Genomic DNA, 22,672 nt, shown 5'->3' with positions numbered 1-22,672 from the left:
CGACCGTAGTATTCAGCGCGGGTAACGACCCTAGCTGTAGCGATTAGGCCCATCGCGAAGCCTGTCTCATCAAAGTTATAGATATCCTCTGGTTGGATACCGTTCTCTTCGATAACGCTTTGTACAGTCGTAAACCACGCGCGTAAGGCCTTTGGATCTTCGTTTAAGGCGCGTTGATAGTCATATCGTCTCGAGAATCGCGTACAAAGCTCTGACCGGCGGTTAATAAAGGCTGATGGCCAATTTTTGCCGACTGTAGGTGATGGTGTAGAGCCACGCGCTGCGAGGAGAATATTGGCCATTTCTCCTACAGTAGCTGGCCTAGGCGCTGCTCCACGTGCATCCATAGAGAGTATCCATTGTGTAAGCGAATCTTCCTCGGTTTGGGTCAATAGATGTCGTGGATGGCGTTTATCAGCGCGAAAGGGTGTTCCATTCATACGCGTACGTGCTGTAGTTTCAGGCACACCGTATTTAAGAGCCGCTGCGCGAAGAGAGGAAAATTGGCCATTTTTATAGGCCTGGATAGCTAGAAGGGTTTTACCCTCGCGTTCTAGTGATTTTGGAGCGTTTTGACCGCGTTTTGGTGGCATAGTAGATGGTTAAAGAAAGTAGGTGTGGAAACGCGACGCGTTTCGGGCGGTGTGCGCAGGTCAACCGGGTGCGCATGTCAACCGGGAAATACGTTAATCAATCTGACGCCATTCCTCTGAATTAATCATTAACTGTTTAACCCGGTAGGTGATACAGTACTGATTTAAATCAGATTGAAGCCTTTTAGCCCGGTAAAGCATTAGATATATCGAATTCCAACGCGTACGGACGTCCTGGATTGGGACTAATGTAGGCTAATTAGTCTGAAGCTTTAGGAAGTTATCCCGTCTCTGTGGGCTTACATTAATATAGATAGCAAGACTGCGAGCCTTACGAAGGGTATTCGCAATATCTAGCTTTCTAGAGCTCTGCTGAGCCCGAGTAGCAGCCCGACTATGCTCTTCTGTCCAAACCATTTCCACTATATTATTCTGGGGGTTTGCCTTCATCTGACCAAGAAGCTGTTTCAGACTAAGCTGAATCACATACGCAAGGCAAGGAATGCGGATCAAAGGTAGACCAGGATGACTAGCTTAGATGCTTGTAATCATCGTCTAGTTATTTGACGCATTATCCGTAGTAATAGCCATAATCCGGTCTAGAATCTGATACTTTTGAAGGGTATCAGTTAGGACTAACCCAAGATTCGTCCCAGTGTGTGTTCCTTCTAGGGGTTCAAATCCTAGAAGCACCTCTCGGTAATCCCAATTCTGGTCTAGGAAATAACCAGTAATAGCCATAAATGCTTGCTGAAAGGGTGATGTCCAGCAATCTAGACTAATTGAGAGCTTTGAATGGGGTGGAAGCATCTGAAGGCTGTCTTTCTATCGGTCTTCGACTATATTTCGTAGTCGGCGCTGTATCGTGCGACCGGTAGGAAAGGTTGGGATTGAAGGGGCTGACTGGGTTAGGCGTAGAAGCTTCTGGAAGTGCTCGCTCTCGATGATTTGGAAGGGTAGGCGTAGGCTAGTGATAGTGGTTAAAAGCTGTTGCTGCCAGAGCTCTTCAGACCAAGGTTGGGATAGATTGGAGTTGACTGCCTAGTGAGAGAATAATAGGTTAGTTTTCTCTTATTTTGCTCTCACTTTTCTCTCACTTTTTAGTAAACATACCACTTTCTGTATTAAGTGCTTAATACTTATTTGCTTGCTTTTTATCTGACAGGCACCATTTTTTAGATGTCGTCGCATCCCAGATGTCCCATCTTTTACTGGATGCTTTATTATTATACCACACCTTTTGCAAGCAACCATTGGTTTTCCTGTATTAATATGTGCAACTTAGTCAAAATGCGTCCATACATCAGATTGATGGCCCTTTCTATCCCAATGGATATATTTTGCTTCGGGTTTTGTCCCATATAGAGTGGTAAGCCACCATTCAATAAATTCAGTCTTGGTCATTTCCGTCCAAAGTGCCCACTGTTTCGTCCGGTCTCCAACACGTTGAATAGAGGGTGGTAGTAGTGGTGGTGGTGTAAGCTCAGTTGTTTGGCTTTCAGTTGGTTCGTTTGGTTCAAAAGAGAAAGAATCAGATAGAAGGATAGGATCAATACTATCGCTATATATAGATTGGCTCATAGGGTCCGAAAGGTGTGCTATACTAGCGAAAGTGAAGAGAAACTAAGACCAAGGTAAAGAGAAAAAGCTTAGATAGAAGGTAAGGCATATTAAGGGCTTTAAGCACGTAGCCTAATATTATTGGTTCTTTATAAGCCAATCACTACTGGGTGGGTCTACCTAGCCTATCCTATTGGCCTAACTCTCTATATTTATGTAGGTAGTCCCATGGGAGTCCCATAGTCCCATAGAATTCAGTAAGAGCTATGCCCCCTAGAAATTTCTTAACTTTTGCTCTCAACTCTGACCTTTTTCTCTCAACCACACACCCTACACTAGCAATTAGGTGTTTGCAAGATAAATATATATAAAAGAAGCTATAGTAATTAAATTAACTAGTAAAATAAGCCATAATAACCTAGTATTATAATATAATAAAATCAAAGGAAATAATAGCAGAGTGGTTGGTTGTATATAATAAATATATATCTTAGAGGACAAACCATAATTTCTACCACCGCTTTTTTACCTTTACTTCGATAGGCCTAAAACATTAATGCGACCGATGAAACGGACCCTTTTATATATATAAACAACTTTATTTCTTATAATTACCTAGTAGGTAGGTTAAAAAGTAGTGATATTACTTGTTCCAACCGAAACAGACGTAAATAACAAAGATTAGTCAGTGATCTTATGCACAAAATTCAGGCGAATTCAGGCGAATTCAGGCATAATCAGGTGTCTATGGGTACCCATGGGTCCCATGGGTATTCCCATGGGTGGGACTTGGGACGGACCTTAGTCCCATGGGAGTCCCATGTCAATGTCTAGATCGGAAAAACACCTGAAGGACAGCCAAGGCCCAGCCCAGGACGAAAAGGAACCCTAACATGGACAATACTAGGAACCTAGGCCTCCGTGTCTCATCATCCGGCCTTTTAGGGTGTTGATTTTGAATCTCTAACAGGCCTTCGCGCGACTCAAGTTCGGCATCCTCGTCTAGATCGGCCCGCGAGAGCGTGCCTGCACAAGCCCCAAGCCGCGCACGCCAATTAGGCCGTTTCATTGTAAAACTTGCCGCTCAGCAGAAAACGCGGCTGTCTGAGAGACGGCGAGAGGGAGAGAGAAAGAGAGACAGATATAAGTAAAGCCTGTGTCGCACATTGAGCATCCAGCGTCAGACGGGTTTGGTGGTAGGGCCTTCACGGTTGCCAATCCGGTCGATTTATAGCGAAAATACATCTCCACTCGGCGGGTTCCCGAGAAGTGGTTTCGATCTCTTCCATAATGCGCTGATGTGTGAGATACAATCTCCTCCTTCCTTCCCCAATAAGGACTAACATGCCTTCACTCTCCCTCGCGATCGTTCTAGCAGTTACGCTGCGCGTCCTGGATTGGCGGGTGGAGGGGGCAATCGTCCCTGTTCGCCTGACCAGAGGCCAAGGCATATCATCCAGCCAGGTCACAACTCACGGATCGTGTCGCTTCGTGACTTTGACGGCGGAGAGGGACGATCGCGTACGGGTCCCGGGGATTCCATCACCTGCTCGTGATGCGCTAATGGCTTCGTATAGGACTTCTGGTTCGCCCGCTTCTCCATCGGAGCATCACGGAACCTCTCCATTTTGATTGACACTGGGTCGACCGATCTCCTGCTCAACCCAGACGTCTATCGGCCAAGCAAGTCCGCCATTGCGCTCTCGCGGCCATTCTCCATGCGATACGGGACGGTCAACTCCGATGGGTCCGGGGAAGAAACGGTAAGGCGCGACATTTGCAGCAGGGAGGGCGTGTCTGATCATGGAAGAACTCAGGTGAATGGGACGGTCTTCCAGGATACCGTGTCCCTGGACAACACCGACTTCTCTGTTCCTTTGCAATCGCTGGGGGTCACCACGAGCATCTCGCCCGGGCCGAGGCCGCCGTTCCCGCATGATGGGCTGATGGGCTTCTTCATCCCTGGGAGTGCATTCGGCGAGGAGGTACCCAACTGGTTCTCCAGCCTGTGTCGCCAACCGAGCATCCTCGACGAGTGCCGCTTCGGACTGGCACTGGAACCCAGCACGGAGTCGGCCTTTCTCTACCTAGGCGGCGTTGAGCAATCGCGCTATGCCGGGGCGTTGAGCACAGCCGCCATGCACGAGCGATATGTCTTCGGGGATGTCGCGGTTGGGGGAAGGATCATTCATCGCGATGCGGCCATCATGGTCGATAGTGGCACCACTGTCAGCTGGGGGTAAGGTCGAGTCCGCCTGCCCCAAACATCAATCGATTTTGACACTGACGGGTCCAAACTCACGCCTCATACACATGTTCATCAGGCCCATCGAGTCGGTCCAACAGCTCTTCGATGCCGCCGGCATTCGATCTATCCGGCGTCACAACAGCACAACGCTCACGACCACCCTCGACGGCGTGTATCCGTGTGATACACCACCACGGCTTGGCTTTGGATTTCCCTCAGTGTCCAACGCCTTGGAGGCTCGTAGCAGTCGATTGAGTGTCGTCAGTCACGCGAGCAAGGTGTTTGACATGTTGCCCGCCGCTTTAGCCGAACACTCGGATGATCAAGGAAACTGTACCGCCTCGATTCATGGGATTGACCAAGAGGGAGACTCTTGGATATTGGGACAAGGTTAGTTTGCGAGTGCGGTCAAGTTTCCGAACGGTACTTCTGGCACTGACTAGTGGCTCTTACGATGTCAGGATTCTTTCAAGGAAGATATGTTGACCACAATGTCCGAGAGCATAGCTTGGGATTCGCGGACCTGATCTGATGCATTGGTCCGAACGAACGACTACGTGCCCGAAGATCGTGGTGCTTTTAAATACCTGAGAGTTCCTATGAGTATAGTTACTGCCGTGTATAGAATTAAATACACGTGTGAGAGATCGCAAAGGCATTCTACTTGAGTGGTAGGTTACTGAGTGGAGTATGGGGATAGCTCGAAGTTGACCGTAATCACGGAACCTGTCAGCAACGGTGTAAACAAGGATAATACAGATTGCCTCCCTCCCCTAGCTCTCGATGTGGTGACCCTGCGCTGCCCGCTCAATATGGGCGAGGTCACCCGATTGCTCACACAGCTGGCGAAAGAAGGCGCCGTCGCCTCGGTGGCAGAGAAGCTCGGCGACGGACCCCTGCTCCACGACTCGACCGGCATCCAGGACGACGACGCGGTCATAATCCGCAATGGACAGGAGACGGTGAGCGATGGTCAGGACTGTGGTCCCCGTCGCAATGCTGGATCGCAGTCCCGCCTGGATCAAGGCATCTGTGGCATGATCGATGGATGCCGTGGCTTCATCCAGGACGAGCACCCGGGAGCGACGGAGGAGTGCCCGCGCGATACATACCAGCTGACGCTGGCCCAGGGATAAGGCCACAGCGGAATAGTCTAGGCTGCCGGATGGAAGGGATCGGAAGAACTGCAGTTCGCGCAGGATACGGTACAGATCGGTGTCGGGGTGATGGTGGAGCGGATCCAGATTGTCTCGCAAGCTGCCATGAAAAAGGGTCGGGTCTTGGGGCACCACGGTCACGGCCTGTCGCAGTCGATCCAGGGTTACTGAGGCGATGCTGACACCGTCAATGGTGATATGCCCCGCGGCTGCTTCCAGAGCTCGAATGAGGGCTAGCGCCAATGTGCTCTTGCCCGCCCCGGTGCGTCCGACCACGGCCACCCGTTGACCGGCGGGGATAACGAAATCGAGGTCAATCAGGACGGGGTCGAGCTCCGGAGCGTATCGGGTGGTATATCCTCGAAAACACACGGAGCCACGCGCAGGCCACTGGGGCGACAGGTCGTATGGGGGTGGCTCAAGTGATTCGCTCGGCTCGGGCGCGATCTCCGTGTACTCGACAACACGTTCGACCGAGTTAAAGCTCTGCTGAACTATGGCATATAACTGGACAAACCAGAGCACATTGTCGGTAAAGGTGGCAGCGTATGTGAGGACAAGGCCGGCAATCCCCGGGTTGACGGTCCCCCTGTCCAGACCCCAGAGGAAGAAGGTACCCGTCAGCCAAGAGATGAGCGCGCTCAGACAGGCGATGCGCAAGGTCAACCATTCCTTGGCCGCCCAGAGCAGGACATACGGCTGATTGAAGCCGTCGATCAAGCCGTGGTTCTCTTCAGTGAATCGCCCGACGTGCCCGTAAGCACGTATGCTGACATACCCGGTAAGTGCCTCTCCGAAGTGCTGGTACAGTGGAGACCTTTGAACCGACTCGATCCTTTTCAGGTCCCGTGCACTGTTGATATATACGACGGTGATAATATAATAGGCGAAGCAGATGATGGCTGCTACTGGAAGGAACACGGGTATCATAGCCGAGATCAAAATAATGACTGTAGCAAGAGAGCAGAATGTATAGAACGTGCTCATAGAGTGAGGAGCAACCTCTTGGTCAATTGCCTCCACGTCTCTGGAGAAACGATTCGTGATCTGTCCAAATGGAACCTTGTCGAAGAATATGAGACCGGCATGAAGAATGGAGTCCAGCAGGTTGTCGAACATCCGGGCCGAGGCTCTGAGTGCGCCAGAGAATGCCGCCAGATCACGAGCAAATGAGGTGAGAATGTATGCCAGACAGATAAGGCCGTATACTGCCAGGTAGTAACCCGAATTGACCGTGTCGGGCTTTTCTTCGGGTGCTGCTGACGCTTTCACTAAATTGTCAAACACACGCGCCCATGTCTCGATCCAGAGGTTCGTTCCTAGAGAAGTGAGCTGTTGAAGAGCAAAAGCCAAGATTACAGCTGTCCAGAACCACAAGGACCCCATGGATGTGAGGTAGACCTTGATCACAGACCAGGGGACTGCTCCAGTCGATTTGTCTTCTTGGTATCCCGGCTCAGCCTCGAATTCTGAGGCTTCATTGTCACCTCCGATCCCGATATCTGATGTATCCGGCATTGGGATTTTCGACTCAGGCGCAGCAGCGGTAGTCACTTGTGGCTGATATATAAAGTCGATCTTCCTGGATAGGTCTTGTGCTTCGGTCTCCAGTTTGTCTGCCCCCATGAGACCCGCGGCTACAAGCTCTGCAGCTGTACCCTGCCCGTTTACCCGCCCATTCTCCAGAAGAACTGCGTAGTCGCAATGAGGGAGAACAAGCCGAGTGTGATGAGTGGCTAGAATACATGTTCTGCCCTCCATTAACGGACCTTTGATCGCCCGGAAAAAAATATGCCTTCCCGTGCGCGAGTCCAGTGCGCTGAGGCAATCGTCCAGGATGAGGAACTGGGCATGACTGTACAATGCCCTTGCCAATGCAACTCTCTGTTTTTGGCCACCAGACAGGCGATTGCCGCGCTCCCCCGCGATAACAAGATCACCGTTCTCAAGCTCTGCAAGATCTCGGCTCAGGGCCACCGCATCAAGAACCATCTTGTAGCGGTGACTTTGGAAAGGCAGCCCGAACAAGATATTGGCTCGAACGGTCTGGTTTATTATCCACGGCTCCTGTGGACAGTATGCCATATCGCTGGCTACAGAATCATCGGCATTGCTTGAAAATGGAATCTCACCTATTGTCTGTCGTCCCAGGGGTAGGTGTACCCGGCCTCGCAGGAGCTCCATCTCTCCTAGCAGTGCCAACAACAGTGACGACTTACCGGATCCGCTAGGACCGCAGATGACATTGAGACCATTCCTGCAAAAGTGGATTTGAAGATTGGATAGCCGAAATGCTGGTGTGGGGGGCACTTCGGCCAATTCAATGTCTCCTCTAGCATCAATATTCCCTTCCCCTGTGGCAGGCCATTCCAAGGTAGCGTTCTCGAAGCCGACCGGAAGGTCTTCGGTTCCCGCCAACTGATCATATCGACTGGTCTCTCTCTCCCTCAGGAACCTCTCAACGCGACCGACAGAGACGTGAGCTTGGAGAAGGAACGATATCATGGATGACATCCTATCCAACGGGATACGTAGAACTGCAAAAATCGCCAAGGCAGGGAAGGCAATCTTGGTCTCTAATCTGTTGTTTTCGACAACCGTGTATAGGAACAGGGTCAACAGTGTCGTGATGAAAGGAAGGGAGTAGAAGATCGTCATGGCTATCGACCACCAGAAGAAACGACCACGTAGTTCCGAGAGCTCTGTTTTCCGCAGGCGACGCACTTTCTTCCGGAATTCCGCTTCCCATGCACAGAGTTTGATGATGCGAATATTAGTGATGAGTTCATTACTCGCTTGAACACGGGCATCGGCTGCGCTTAGCACCTTCATCTGAGCTGCCACCTGGCGTTTCGATACCACGACATTCAGCGGTAAGAGGGCAATCATCAGAACGACGCCCAGGATGCCGCTCATCCCGAGGATGCTATACAGCACCGCGGATGCAATTGTAAGCTGGAGGGGGAAATTGACCCAGGCGAGATGCATGTGCGCGCCAACTTCGCTGATGCTGGCAGCGTCTACAGCCATCAGGTTGAGAACATTCCCGTCCGTAGCATGACTCTCTTGAGGGAAGTCCTCCTGCTCTTCTGATACCCTTGCAGGCCTCGTCACCCTTCTCCTCAACATTTTTGTAAATATCTCGTTGATCAGAATCGCCCGCAGCCTCACGCTGATTTTGCGACCCAGCCACTCACACTGGCAGTCCGCGATACCTGTGATGATTCCGGCAACTAAGAGCCCCCCAACGCAAAGCCAGGCGTTGTTTCGAGACATGGTTTCTGGCGATTCCAGGTACCCAAGAATAATCCGAAGCAGAATTGCCGGGCAGAAGCTCGTCAGGCTGAAGAGAATTGCCCAGGCGCCCTGGTAAAGTAGGTCATGTTTGGCAAAGTGATACAATCTCCAAAGCAGTGTACGTGTAATCGGCGCGGCCATGCGAAACAGGTAAGCTGTGACTGCGGCCTTGTCATCCCAGCTCAGGGCATAGAGATCGGTGGCGTCGAGAGGACTCCTGAACGCTTTCCAGATAACAGTGCCCACCCAGGAAAAGCTCCAACGTGATAGCAGACTTGCTGACTTTTCCTTTCCTGGCTGGACGGGTTCATACACCCCTTCTGCGGTAGCCTCCACACTGATATTCGGTGCCGTGACATGAAGGAGAAGAACGAGTGCAAACAGAATTCCCCGAAGCAGGGCCGTGAGTACGGTGAGAGCCCAGGGGTTGCCCGCTGATCCGGTAAGAGTTGACAGGACGATAATGAGGATAGATAGCCAGTTTAATGCGTAAAGAACCCCCGAATGCAAACGGATCCGGACTAATATCCTTGATTGCGCGGGCGAAACCCATTGTCGTCCACACCACAGAACAAGAACATATATGGACGAAAAAAGGGAATCCGAGCGGCACCCGTTCTGACGACGAGCCTAGGTTCACGATGAAGGGAAGAAATGTGGCCAGGTTCACCACAAGTAGCAACCCTTCCAGCCGGGTTAGCCATGGGCCATGGGCGGTAATCAATGGCTTGCTGGTCAGATTGACTGGTTGATGGTCGACATCTGCACTTGCTAGTGGCTGGAACCCGCCTGCCTGCCAATTTTTCTGTCGCCGACGGTGGAGATAAGACAGCAGTAGCAACGCGAGAGATATTAATACACTGGTGAAGGGGACCAGGTTTCCTAGATATTTGTGCTGAACGCAAGACGAGAATCGACCATCCTCCCAGAGTGGCACTGGACAGGTCAGGAACGAGGGTGCCATGATCTGGTCTGAATAAGGTGTATGAACCACTGACAAGGAGAAAAGAACCCGGGAAGGAGGAAGACGACCAGTCAGCGAGGTATTGTGGCCGGCTCCAGGTACAGTGCCTGGAGACAAGTCTTCGTCCACGCTAAAATGCTTATGTAATTTTCTGCCAGCATAAAACCTCAGAATTCAAAAATCCACACACACCATATAGCACTACCAACTACCTAATGTGTAGTATACCACCCATCTGCCTCAATGACTGCTTTCACCCGGCGTGGCATAGATTCAGATAGATCCACTAAATAATAAGGATCTAATTCCTGCCAGGCTCGCTCTGCCGTATCTACTAAAAGCTCCCATGTCTCTTCATCCTGGTGGATCTGTTTATAGGTCTTGACTCCAGAGAGCCACGTTTTTGAGCTGAACAAGCTTCGTACGAGGGTATGAGTCAACTTCTTGGTTCCGACGGCGAGGTGGCCTCCCTAGCGCTCCAGCACTGCGAATAGGAGGCATATTAGCAGTGTTATTATAGAGAGGAAAGGGGAAAATGCGAGGTTGTAGTACCCTATAGCTTAACGCGTCAGGGGCTGAGGTAGGCGGTGGAGGCGGTGTGCAAAGAGCGGTGTGGGTAGCTGAGACGTCCGGTTTGGCGCTATTTTCATCCGCGGCTTATCTGTGTCATGTCTCGCGCAAGAGCATTCGAGGGTCTCGTTATAGCGATTATCCCCCCTCCCTTGCCCGCGAGTTGGGCCGCGTTTTGTACTAATGCACAGATTTGCACACTCCCTTCCTTTCTCTCCCTAGACGAATCTGGGAGTCAGAAAGAGTCCTCGCCCATATATGAACCGGAACGTGACACGGGTGCTGCGTAGTCATTACCATCTATTCCTCACCTGTCTAGGACAAACTGAGTTCTGGACGAAACTGCCTACAACCACACCGACGCCGTATTTCGCATAGGTATGACATTTAAAATCTTCCCTGGCATCCATCTTGTGCCTTGACTAACTTATCGAACTCAGACCACCATGCGCTTCATTTCTGCAACCGGTGCACTAGCCGCTGCTTGTCTGGTGAGCCAGACTTTCGCTGCGCCATTCACCAAACCAGAACCCTTCACCGACGCGGAAGGTGTTGAGGCTCGCTTCACCAAGCCTGAGCCCTTCACCGACGCGGAGGGTGTTGAAGCTCGCTTCACCAAGCCCGAGCCGTTCACCAACACAGACGGGCTGAAGGCTCGCTTCACCAAGCCCGAGCCCTTTACCGAGGCAACCGATTAATCTGCGGCCTTCCACTGCCACTACAGCCAGCCCAGATTGTTGTTCAAATCGATCCAGCACTTTAACTTGCCCGGCCTGACTTTTAGTCGACCAATGCCACACTCGCTATCGCAATGCTCTTACGCGTACCAACTGCCATTTTCACTCGTTTCTCAAAGGGTTCCAAGCAGCGTTTTTCTTTCTTTACTATCGAGAGACTGCTTGCATTGGGATCCAGCCACATGTCCCTAGCTGTCTAGGTAGTTTTCCACGCAGTCACTGGAATCTTATTGCCCTTACCTGGTCTCGGATAGTCCTGGTAAGCAGAAAGCACAAAGGGGTTCCTAAGTAGTGTCAGGGCCTCACGCTGCCATTTCTCACTACCTTACATACCAGTTGAAGGCTCAGACTGTTTAGCTTCGTTTGCGATGTAGCCCTATTTGTAATGTGGTCTCTTTTGCAACGTTGCCCCGCTTGCATCCTATGTCTTCTAGCACCCCCATCTCTTCCTCTTTTCCCCCTTCCTTCCTTTCTTTGTGCTAGGATCTTCGTTGATAGCCGATGAATGGATTCATTTGAGCTTCCTCACAACAGAGATTAGTTATCATTTATTAGTTGGATCTGAGACGTGTCGTATATAACTCACTGCCTCATTTGCTAGAACCACCCCAGGCTGAGTGCATTGTAATGACCGTCTCTGCACCCTTCACACAAGTCACTATTGTGTGGACCCGTGCTTTCACTAGAATAATAGGGCATGTCCATCTGTATTCCACTCCATTTTTTGATACAGTATGCGACCCTTTCCGCATATGACTCATTTAGGAATGGTTGGCTGAGATAATTCTGTACAGGTCTTGCAGCATTGACAATACACTCTGGCATTATATTTTGCTCCAGGGTACATTCGAATGGTGATGGCAACTTTCTTGCTTGACCATCCTGTCGAGGAACATGCGCGGTTGCGGCAGATGAATCGACCCATGATGTTTATATCGTACGACTTAGTGCAGCTTTCAGCGTCGTCAACTTGATCGAAGTCGTAATGGAGATCGTCTTCTTCCAGCAAGCGAGATACACCATCGTGGAGTGATGGGTATATCGACCATCTTTTATCCAACTTTAGTCTTCTTGTCGGCATGTCGAGAAGGCCAAGGAAGTGGCTAGAGATAGGGAAAAAGCAGTGACGGGCGGTTATAGAAGAAGCCAAAATCAGGTATAGGGAAATCAATTGGTAGATATTAAATAAAGAGCAGGACAGATGAACGGGCAATTAAATCTCCCTGCCGTAGGGGAAATATTGGGGTATCGGGGTGTTCTCTCGAGCACATTTGTTCCCGCCATATGAGCCCGGTTTAGGGTAGACGTCCTGCATACTGTACAGGTATCCACTCTAAGCCACCAATACCACATTTCTTTATCATATAAAGGGATACTGAGCCTAGCCAGCGTTCCGCTGCGGCCGACCAAAGATCAGAGCAGAACTCGCCGCAGGCGCCAGCGACGAACGAACAGGAGCAGTCGAGGTTGAGACTTGGGGTGTTGATTTACTATTGACAGCACCAGTAGGCTTGTTGCTGATTAGAGGTGTGGACATGAACACGGAGGGTAGTTCTTTGATGGGGATACCCAAAGATTCGAAGTCCCGATGAAACGAGGCAGCCTTGAGGAGGGTGATACGGCCAGTTCTGCCCTTATACGGAGTCAATAAGGAGCTGTATCCAGAGTCATGGCAGGCTGCAAAGTAGATGTGGCGGCACTGATTGAGGTCGATAAACAGTCGGAACATCTCTGTCCCGCATGAACGATTAGCAAGATTGGAAGAGCCTCTACCGTTTGGTAACGCCGGTTCTCACCCCTTATTTTGAAGTCACATCTTTCCTTCTCTTCCGCAGCATCAACGAAATCAAACAGGTCCTGAGCGCGCGTGAAGGCAGAAGTGAATGGCGACAGCGAGCGAGCCTCATAGCCAACGAGCCCAGCTCGAGCTAGGGTCTTCGACAACCCGAGCACGTTTGCGTATACGCGTACCATGATGCGGCACTGGTCAGCCTGAGCTCCCAAGGTCGAATGCATCAGCTCTCGGACCGAGTCAGTTAGTTCACGCGCTGCGTTGGTTCCGCCTTCGCTGCCAGATTTGAAGTAGTGCTCCTTAAACTAGAAGGCAGTCAGTAAACTCGGTATTGGATGACAAGGGTAGATTTACAAGGTAACCATCACCATCGACCAGAACCAGAACAAAAGGATTTCTCTCCTAGTGCTTCGTTAGTTTTACCTCTAAGCGATTCTCGCAGCCTCTCAGCTCGTACCTGGCCCTGCGCCTGCTTCTTGTATTTCTCTCGTCCTTCTTTCACCTCCTCGTAGTCACTCTTCAGAGAATTGTAGTTATCCAACAGGTCCTTGAAGCGATTAAGCAGATCCTGGAGGTTGCCGTGGCGCTGCTTATTGTCCCATGATACGGATGCCAGATGGTTGGTCAAGGAATCTATGTCCAAGTCCCTCAGCATGTTGTAAGGAAACTGAGCTCCAGTAGAGTAAACAAGGGGGTCTGAGGATGTACAGCAGAATGCGTTAAGAATTTGGAACGAGGGGGAGAGAGAGAGACAGGGGGAGATATACACTAATGGCGCAAAAGTCTGGTCACACCACGCTAAATTCTAGCGCGCCCAGGCTTGTAAGAGTGGGAAAGTGCCAATTACACCCTTGGTTACTGGATTAGCTTTAATTGGACGCGCTATGGATGAACTTCGCTTCGTCTGGGGCAACACAACTTTGCCGGTCGTTATAGCATCATCGATGCGCGCATACGATGATTGAATAGTCGGCACTCTCAGTTCGTTTGCTCGAAACTACCCACCATAGTTCTGTATGGTCGCATAGCCGATGCTCCGCTTTGCCGTGACCATCGCCTCGACCTTGGCTTTTGTCCAGATCTGCGTGCATACTGTGGCAGATTTGCGTCCCTCACACAGGTCATCATCACCAGCATAAGTTTCTTGCTAAGGTTTTAAGCATTGACATCGAAGCTGTCGTCGCGATGTACTTAACAGCACTTATGTGGATCCCTCAAAGCAAAGAACTCTGTAGCACCTCGAGTAGTGATTTTCTTTTCTGGCCTCTAAACTTTTACGGTCATTCATTACCTCAGGCTGAGCCACTCCTTGACTTTCCTTTGTCCATATAATGAATGACGAACATATAGTCTTTAATGTTATAAACCTTCCCCTGTGAATACCCGACAAGAACGTATCAAGCCGTTTTCGCTTAAATTAATGGGATAAGTTTGTGAGACGATCTTTTCTTTTGCTTGTAATTCTCAGGCTGAGTCTTGATCCAATGTATAGAGTCAAGACCATTGAAATTAACGATTTTTGCTGCGATTCTTCTCAAAGAATGATTTTCTCCCTCTATCGCGATGTAAACCAGGTCAATTGAGATATCATTCAGCTAAGACTATAGAAACAACTGAGAGGATGGAACAGCAGTGAGATTCACCAGTAAGTTTTATACAATGCCTATAGGAGAGAGAAGTCAGGAAGTATAACACTTCCGCAAAGAACAATTACCTAAATGTCCGAAAGGCCCTAACATAAACAACAGTCGAAACTATTTCATATCAAGCAGTAATACTTGAAGATGGCCACGGGTCGCAAAACCCGTCCCAATCAGAATTAGTAATGTCATCAAACTCCCACCCTTCCGTCCCTGATGTAACTTCGCAGTCGAGCGAAGGGCTGTCCTGTAATCTACTGCCTTCCTCTTCGGACTCCCCGTCGAAAGCCCGAATGTCGTCAAAAGGTAATGGATATCTGTGTTGATTCTCGTCCTCTTCCTTCTTCTCGCTGGCTGTTCCTGTCTCACCGAGCTGTGTTTGAATCCATGATTTCTCCTGACACCGCTCCCGGAACCGCAGAATCCAGCAGTTGCTGAACGACGGTACCTCTTTCCCCCGATATGCGGGGATACATCGCCACAGTGACTGCGCCTTCTCTCGGATCAGGCGGCCAGGGATCGTGCTGGTAGGTGTCTTGGTCGATATGCCCCTCACGCCCTCTTTTCCGTCCTTCTGCCGCTGCTGCTGGATCATCCACATCGTCCAACAAGCCAGCTGTTCTTCCAGCTCGGGCCACTGTTCGCGCCGGTTTTTCTTTCTCTTCACCTGCGAATGACAAGGCTGCTCGTCGAGGTAGTCATACCGGAAGGACAGAATCTCGGAGACCGAGGAGGGAGCGATGAACTGCCCGAAAATCTTCTGGAACCAGGTTTGGAGACCCTTGTTCGATATGGAGGAGTCTTCGTGAGCCTGGCGGCGCAACGCCCGCTTCTGTGCCAGCGTGATCGCCGAACGTGGGGGCCCTTTCATCCCGATGAACTCCCCGACGTGTGGTCGGACTGGGTTGGTTGTTGGCGGCTGCTGGTTCAAGCTTCAACCGGAAGAGATGTCGGGGAGGTATGTAGGCACGGAAGCAAGCACGGGGTCAAAAGCGAAGTCGATTGTCCCTTTTATCATACCTATTCTCAACCCCCGTTTCCACCCCCCCCCCCCCCAACTCCGGCGCTCCCCCTTGACCCCGCGGTGATCCCCTCTCTTCTATTTTCCAACAACAGGAATCTCAAACAGCAGCAGCCACGTAATTGGCAAATCTCCACACTAAGGCAGGCCTTACATCGCCATCGTACTTTTGCTGGGAAGTGAAAACGGACGCTGATCGCAGCTCTTTCCCTGGTCCCTATCTAGACGTGCGGCGCCCTCCTTACTAGGAATGAACACTGGCGCGGCCCCATCGCTGCGGAACAGGGACCCTAACGCTTCTAGTCCTATGGGCGTATGAGCAAAGGTGGCGGAAGTCCGACGGTACTCCGTGGTTAGAGTGGCCGGGGTAAGGACTCCAGGGAATAAATTAGGCTTGAGATGACCGCTTAAGACATCCTGATGCCTATGGCTCCACAGCAATATGCGGCTTAATCGACAAGAGGAAGGTGGTAGGGTATTCCGCATGTCGGAAGCTGATCGTGCCATGCATCGCGATGTAGCGGAGGAGGGCGCGGGAGGGGGTGCGGGAGGGGCGCGGGAGGGGCACCCGGGTTTAGGCCACGGCACGACCTGCGGGTGACTCTAACGACCCTGACCCCGACCCTCAAATTTGAGTCATGTAACTATTCAGTAGGGCTTAGTGCTACCATATACAATCACTCGACTGGGTCTGGCACGCTGCACCCGTTCGCGGATGAAATGACGGATCCCTGGATCCTGTAACTATTGCGTCTGGGAACGATGTTTCGATGCAATCACGGGCCGGTGTACTCGGTATGCCACATTGTGGCGACTGGTTCGCTCGCGGTGCATACTAATGTCCTCCCGCGTAACTTGCATTCGCTCAAATAACTGGGTCTCCTCGCATGGGGGCAATGTCGCGGTCAAAAACACTATCTGCACGCCACACTGATGCAATCGACCTAATTGCTGTAACCGCGGGCGAAACGTCTCGGACTCGTTCAACATTATATGGCATTCATCGATGATAATCCGGTCTAACCGCATCAACTCGCGCTGGCGGTTCAAAAACGACTGGAACCCGTCCGTGAATACGGACTCGGGTGTGACGAATATAATGGCGGCATGATCGGGATGGCGATGGCTGTCCCACTCGACACATAGGATGCCGGCGGCCTGGCATCGCCGCTATAAATCCCCGCGTAATGCCGTCAACGGCACCACCACCATTTTTAATCCGCCCCGCTGGGCCACCCACGCGGGCAACATAAACAATATGCTTTTCCCACCTCCCGTGGGCATCACTACGACCACCCAGGAATGGCCTGCTTGGATCGATTGGATGGCGGCCCCCTGCACCCCGCGAAACTGCATCGTGGGCTATCCGGTCATCCGCTGTAACGCCTCGGTTATATTGGTCGTCTCGACTAAATGCTGCCGCTCATCCCGCATTATAACCCCCTCGTCCTTCCACCGGGGCTGCGGCCGCTTACCCAACACGCTGCTGGGGACGTCCTTGATGTTAAACCCTAACAAATCATGCCAATGCACGCTGCTCGTCCGGAATCCGGCCTGCCGGCCTGCCGTGGTCCCCTGCTACTGGCTTATCATCCGTCTATATACCATCTCGGCAACGTGGGTGGTGTGCGCCGCTTGCAAATCCGCTACATGGCGGATCCACTGCTCGTCGTCTATGGCATCCTCGTTCTCCTCGTCGTTGGCTATGACCTCGGTCCCATCCTCGCGGACGTTATGCGGAAACGGCTTGGTATTGCTGAAATACCGTCGGCTGATGGCAATGGCAATGTCCCGATACGCGGCCAACGTCAATCTATGGTGTAACCGCATCTTGCTTTCCCGGACTAATGCCTCCTTCAACCGTACCGACGTCCACTCCCGTCCGGTCCCGGCATCGATCCCCTATATCTTGCTGGCCTGCGTATCGGGAATGGCGGGTGACTGGCATATCTGCTGATAATACGCCTGCAATTGCTCGACAAATGGCAATACCAACCATAAATACTATACGATCAACTCGCCCACCGTTAGACTGCGCCATAACCCGCAATGCGGGTCAAGACCTTCAACCCGCACCCGAACCCGCAGCGGGTTCGGGTTATGAGTTGTAACCCGAACCCAACCCAGCGGGTTACAAATTTAGATTTGAAAACCCGCAAATAACCCATCTTGACCCGAATTTACATAAAATCCTGGTCTTGGCGTGTATAATTCGGCTGATTCATCTTAATTAAATACTGTTATTTACACATGTTCTAGTCATAGTCCTCCTAAGTTATTGACTTTGGCTCTAATCACTTGAAATAAAATGAAATTCCTCTGTATATTAATTAATTAATATCAGTAATTAGTTATTTACATATATTTAGTAGGATCCGTCTAAAGGGTTACGGTGGAAGCGTGAAAATGTTAGAATGGCCTTTCTATTCTATAGAAATATATATCTGACATAGAATAAAGGTGGTGTACCTTTTGGAGGAAACGTCTTGCTTTTATTATTTTATCTTATATACACCTTTAATTTTATTATTTCCTCCTATTAAATTAGTCCTTATGCTTTGTTTTATTATAAATATAAGTCTATTCGTAATTTATTTAGGTGTGGTGTCTATAAAATAGGATTAAACGTAGTAAGTCAGAATCAAGTTGTAAAATTTTGACGGCCAAATGTGCTTTCGCGGGTTGGGCATGGGTTATACGCGGGTTCTAGATGGGTTTTGTGGGTTATGTGCGGGTTCTGGATGGGTTTTGCGGGTTATCGGTGGGTTTCGTGGGTTTTGAATGGGTTCTGCGGGTTATACTCCACTTAATATTCCTACTATCCACCAATTATAGGACTCTTCTAGTCTAAGATAGTAATAAAATGATGAGTCTACTACATCTAGCGCTTGACTTCTATAAATGTCCTTCAGTAAGTCTTCACTTCTACTCTCACTTATCCCTTATTGTTTCCCTACCTCGTGATATTATGTCTCAAAGTCAGAATTCTGATATATTTTTGTCATCTCTCTATGATGATACAGACAGTGTTCCATACCTCGCATCGGATCCCCCACAGCTATTTACCCCTGAGCCTTCTAGCAGTCAGCGAACATTCGACCCTTTTGATCAAGACTTTATCCGGCCGCAGCCTCGCCTATTAATTCCATCCGCTTTAAAGCGCGTTGGCCCTGATCGAAGAAAGAACTACGTGATTTACGATCGTATAATGCATACGGAGTGGGTGGACTGGTGGATTGAGACTGACTATGGAAAGACTAGCAAAATCCGCTGGGATGCTAGCCATTCAGCGGACTCATGGCAGCACTTTGATCAAGTAGCAGAGAGTTCTAATGGCCAGCCTAAGGTTATGTGTAAGCGCTGCGGTCTAATCCTTGAGCATCCATCTTCCACTAGGACTCCTAGTGGCACGAATCGACATGGTATATCCACGTTGATAAAGCATCTTCGTACCACCGCATGTCAACAGCGCGCGAGGAATATTCAACAAGGGGCTAGTATTACTAGATTTCTACAGGATACAGTGAGTTCTATTATATTTAAAGATATAACCTTAGAAATCGCTAATAAATATAATATTTTGAATAGAAGTATACCCAACCTACAAATGAACGGTTCACCCAAGAGGCCTGGGAAGAGAAGCTGCTCACCTTCCTTACGGTCGCACGTCTTCCCTTTCGGCTTATTGAGCATCCTGAGTTCCATAACCTAATTCAAATGGCTCAACGCGCCCCTTCTAGCCTTGAGATCCCTTCCGCAAAGACTATTCGTCGTCGCCTACAAACCACAGTGAAGGAACGGCACCAAAGCATCCTACGAAAGCTCCCTAGTTATGCAAAGATATCAATCGCCCTTGATTGTTGGACATCTCCTTTTTCTCAAGCATTTATGGCCATCACTGGCTATTTTATCGACGAAGATTGGTAGTATCAAGAGGTTCTACTTGGCTTTCAACCACTTTCCGGAACGCACTCTGGTGAGAACCTCAGCGCTATACTCCTAGATGTGCTTGTGCAGCATCAGATTCAGGACCGGGTACTTACAATAACGGCCGATAATGCATCGAATAATAATACATTAGTTAATGCCTTACAGTAGTCGCTGTCGGATACAACCACTATTATTCGAGTTCCGTGCCTCGCACACGTTATCCAACTAAGCTTGAATAAGCTACTTGGACAGATGAAAGCCGAGCCTACGAACGATACAACCGAGATACGTTGGACGACTGAGCGGTCTCAGCTTGCCTATACGAATGCAAAGACAAAGAAGCGGGATATTACTCGGACATTGAATAAGGTAAATAACTCTCACTTTTCTCTCACTTCTCTCACTATACTAATCATCTATCTTAAATAGGTTCGCAACCTTGCGATCTATATTAATGCAAGCCCTCAGCGCCGTGATGTATTTTCCAAGCTCCAGACTGAAGCAACTAAGCTTGTGCCCTTGCAGGATGTCAAAACACGCTGGAACTCCACATTTCTAATGCTTCGACGAGCAAAGCGGCTCCGATCGATATTTGATCCCTTTTGTATTGAATATGATCGGACTGACCTAGTGCTTGATGCAGATGAATGGCGTCAGATTGACTACCTTCTATGGATCACGCAGCCATTCTTTGATTTTACCCTTGAGCTATCAAAGACAAAGGACGCTACCACTCATCATGTGTTTCGAATTTACAACAAGCTTTTTGAACACCTTGAGCGGTCAATGGACCAGCTTACACGGAAAAAAGTTCCCTGGAAAAAGACAATGCGCAAGGCGCTTAAGGCTGCGCGTGAGAAGCTCGCTAGCTATTATCAGCAGACGGACACAATCCAAGGGGATCTTTATGCGGTTGGAACAATGCTCGCGCCAGTAAATAAGTTTCAGTTCTTTGTTATAAACGATTGGGACGATCAATGGCGCGATCAATATCGAAAGAGCTTGAAGACGGCTCTATCTCCATACCAAGAGCGTCTTTGTTCTCAGCAAGGCCTCCCTATCTCTCAGGCGTCAACCCGAGTAGGCTCACGTCTTGATTTAATGCTCAGTGGAAGCAAACGCCAACCATCGTCGCCCAAGGACGAGGTAGTTCAATATCTTGATAGCGGTATGTCTCTTTATCTTCTCTCGCTTTCTCCTCTTCCTAATCAATAATAGATACTATTGATATCTCACCCCTCCCATTTTGGAAGGAGAATCAACACCGCTTTCCAGCTATTGCTGCCCTTGCCCAGGATATCCTTTCAATCCCAGCAACTAGTGCTGGAGTTGAACGTCTATTTAATACGGCGCGGGATGTCTGTCATTATCGCCGAGGACGCTTAAATAGCACAACAATCCAGGAACTAATGATGTATCTTTGTACATCAAGGTTCGACCTCTAGGAAGACTCTTTTACATTTTTGAAAGAGTTTTTCATTCTTAATGAAATTGAAGCGGGCAAAGAAGAAGAGAGAGAGTACACGCCTGATCAGTTTAAGCTAGATCCAATTAGTGATAATGAAGAACAGGATACACAAGAGGGCGAGGATCAGGACGAAGAGGAGCTTCCGCAGCCAGATAATGGTGATAACTATGAGGTAGATCTCCCTTAATTAGAAAGCACTCAGGCACGCCGCGCATCTAAAAGATCGCGCAAGCGTCCTCGGCAGGAGGATGAGCAATGGGCATATCATTAGTGATCAATATTATAAACCAATTGAACCTCAATTTCTGACGGCCGTCAAAAAAGCTAGTACCATAGCTTAATAACCTTATTTTCTGACGGCCGTCAGAAAATTAGTGCTATAGCTTCAGGAATTCATTAGCCCTACATCACACACTATAGTCATAGAAAGAGGCCTTTCTTGTAAGTCAAATACCTAAAAATACAGACTAATACTTCATAAATAATGCTAAGATGAGGACCCACCTAAATAGGTTGGGTTCGGGTTATGCGGGTTCGGGTTGGGTTGGGTTCGGGTTGGCGCGGGTTTTGGCGCAGTCTAGTGAGGCCTTCCACAAGGAGATCGAACGCGTGGAGGCCAGAAAGGTTGTAAGGCCCCGCTATCATCGCGTACCGGCCCACATCTCCATCTCTCAGCAATCAGTGGGATCGAGGTCCGAGGGGTCCGAGGCATCGCCAGCGACGACCTCAGCCTCAATAGCTGTAGCTTCACGGGAAACCGGCCCTGTGAGTAGCGGCTCAGGGTCGACCGCACGCTCCTCCAGCGGGGAGCAGACACACGGAGACTCCGGCCTTGTGCGAAGTGTGTCAAGCCTGCAAACCAGTCAGCAGGCTGGGGAAAAGGCGAGCACGTCATCGACGGCCACCTCAAGTAACCCAGGCAATGTGAGCAACGCGCCCCGAGGCAGCTTCAAAACGAGCACCAAGGGGGGCACCAAAGGGAAGAACAAAAGGAATATCCGAGCGGCGAGCGAGCCAATGGATACCGTGGAGGACCAGTCACAAGAAACAGCTCTAGTGAAGGCAATTACGGAGTCAATTCACCAGTCGATCCATGCACCAACCGAAACACAATCAGAACCATCGAAGCGACCCTCCAAGACATCGAAGAAGAGACTCGCTAACGAACTCCCCCCGCGGATAACCCGCATGATGACACGGGTAGCCGAGGCAACAAAGAAGGCGTGTCTAGAGCGGCAGGAGGGGGAGACAGAAGCCGTGTTTGACGAACACCGGAAGGAGACACACGCGCAGCAGCCGATATATATCGACGAATCATCGAGCATCAACGAACAAGACACCGACTACCGGCCATCGTCAGTCCTTCAGGAAAGAAACAGCAATACCTCGAAGGGACGTATAGCCCGCAAGGCAGCCGGGAAGGAGAACGCGGTCTTCCCAAACATCGCCAAATCCACCAAATCTGCGCCAGCGGGGCGGAGTAGGCCCATAAAGCGCAAGCACGGCGAAGACACCGCAGTCGGCAAGATAGCTAGTGTATCGACAAGCTTCAGCAACCGATCCTCACTAAAAGAGAAGAGGAAGAAGTCCAAGAAGCCAAGATCAACCAAATCAGCCAAGAAACAGAACCCCAACTCACCTCAGGATGAGTAGAGAACTCACAATCATCCAATACAACACGAATCGGTCGAAAGA

The 22,672-nt window shown here is 50.0% G+C and overlaps 7 protein-coding genes across 7 annotated transcripts; 3 read left to right on the top strand and 4 right to left on the bottom strand.

Moving 5' to 3' along the window:
* Window positions 1-3,497: 3,497 nt before the first annotated feature.
* On the top strand, window positions 3,498-4,796 carry N7498_009082 (pepsin-like aspartic protease; the record flags this gene model as incomplete). Its single annotated transcript, XM_058456144.1, has 3 exons — window positions 3,498-3,674; window positions 3,731-4,392; window positions 4,478-4,796. The coding sequence occupies 3 exons, from the start codon at window positions 3,498-3,500 to the stop codon at window positions 4,794-4,796; spliced, it is 1,158 nt and encodes a 385-aa protein (XP_058306132.1).
* Window positions 4,797-5,174: 378 nt separating this feature from the next.
* Window positions 5,175-9,408, bottom strand: N7498_009081 (uncharacterized protein; the record flags this gene model as incomplete). Its single annotated transcript, XM_058456143.1, has 2 exons — window positions 5,175-9,289; window positions 9,354-9,408. 2 exons carry the CDS (start codon window positions 9,406-9,408, stop codon window positions 5,175-5,177), a joined length of 4,170 nt encoding a protein of 1,389 aa, XP_058306131.1.
* A 1,427-nt stretch (window positions 9,409-10,835) lies between these two features.
* On the top strand, window positions 10,836-11,087 carry N7498_009080 (uncharacterized protein; the record flags this gene model as incomplete). The annotated part of the gene is made up of 1 exon (XM_058456142.1): window positions 10,836-11,087. One exon carries the CDS (start codon window positions 10,836-10,838, stop codon window positions 11,085-11,087), a length of 252 nt encoding a protein of 83 aa, XP_058306130.1.
* A 1,420-nt stretch (window positions 11,088-12,507) lies between these two features.
* Window positions 12,508-13,573, bottom strand: N7498_009079 (uncharacterized protein; the record flags this gene model as incomplete). The annotated part of the gene is made up of 4 exons (XM_058456141.1): window positions 12,508-12,857; window positions 12,923-13,223; window positions 13,273-13,320; window positions 13,376-13,573. The coding sequence occupies 4 exons, from the start codon at window positions 13,571-13,573 to the stop codon at window positions 12,508-12,510; spliced, it is 897 nt and encodes a 298-aa protein (XP_058306129.1).
* A 1,109-nt stretch (window positions 13,574-14,682) lies between these two features.
* Window positions 14,683-15,429, bottom strand: N7498_009078 (mariner-Tc1 transposon family protein; the record flags this gene model as incomplete). The annotated part of the gene is made up of 1 exon (XM_058456140.1): window positions 14,683-15,429. One exon carries the CDS (start codon window positions 15,427-15,429, stop codon window positions 14,683-14,685), a length of 747 nt encoding a protein of 248 aa, XP_058306128.1.
* Window positions 15,430-16,323: 894 nt separating this feature from the next.
* On the bottom strand, window positions 16,324-17,474 carry N7498_009077 (DEAD/DEAH box helicase; the record flags this gene model as incomplete). The annotated part of the gene is made up of 5 exons (XM_058456139.1): window positions 16,324-16,749; window positions 16,820-16,956; window positions 17,055-17,133; window positions 17,185-17,392; window positions 17,446-17,474. The coding sequence occupies 5 exons, from the start codon at window positions 17,472-17,474 to the stop codon at window positions 16,324-16,326; spliced, it is 879 nt and encodes a 292-aa protein (XP_058306127.1).
* A 4,520-nt stretch (window positions 17,475-21,994) lies between these two features.
* N7498_009076 (uncharacterized protein) lies at window positions 21,995-22,630 on the top strand (the record flags this gene model as incomplete). Its single annotated transcript, XM_058456138.1, has 1 exon — window positions 21,995-22,630. The coding sequence occupies one exon, from the start codon at window positions 21,995-21,997 to the stop codon at window positions 22,628-22,630; it is 636 nt and encodes a 211-aa protein (XP_058306126.1).
* Window positions 22,631-22,672: the final 42 nt, after the last annotated feature.

This window comes from Penicillium cinerascens (genome assembly GCF_028974065.1).
Source record: "Penicillium cinerascens strain IBT 15544 chromosome Unknown scaffold_4_segment0_segment0, whole genome shotgun sequence".
NCBI classification, from domain to species: domain Eukaryota; kingdom Fungi; phylum Ascomycota; class Eurotiomycetes; order Eurotiales; family Aspergillaceae; genus Penicillium; species Penicillium cinerascens.
Note: the sequence above shows the minus strand (reverse complement) of the source record. Positions and strands in the feature narration are given on the sequence as shown.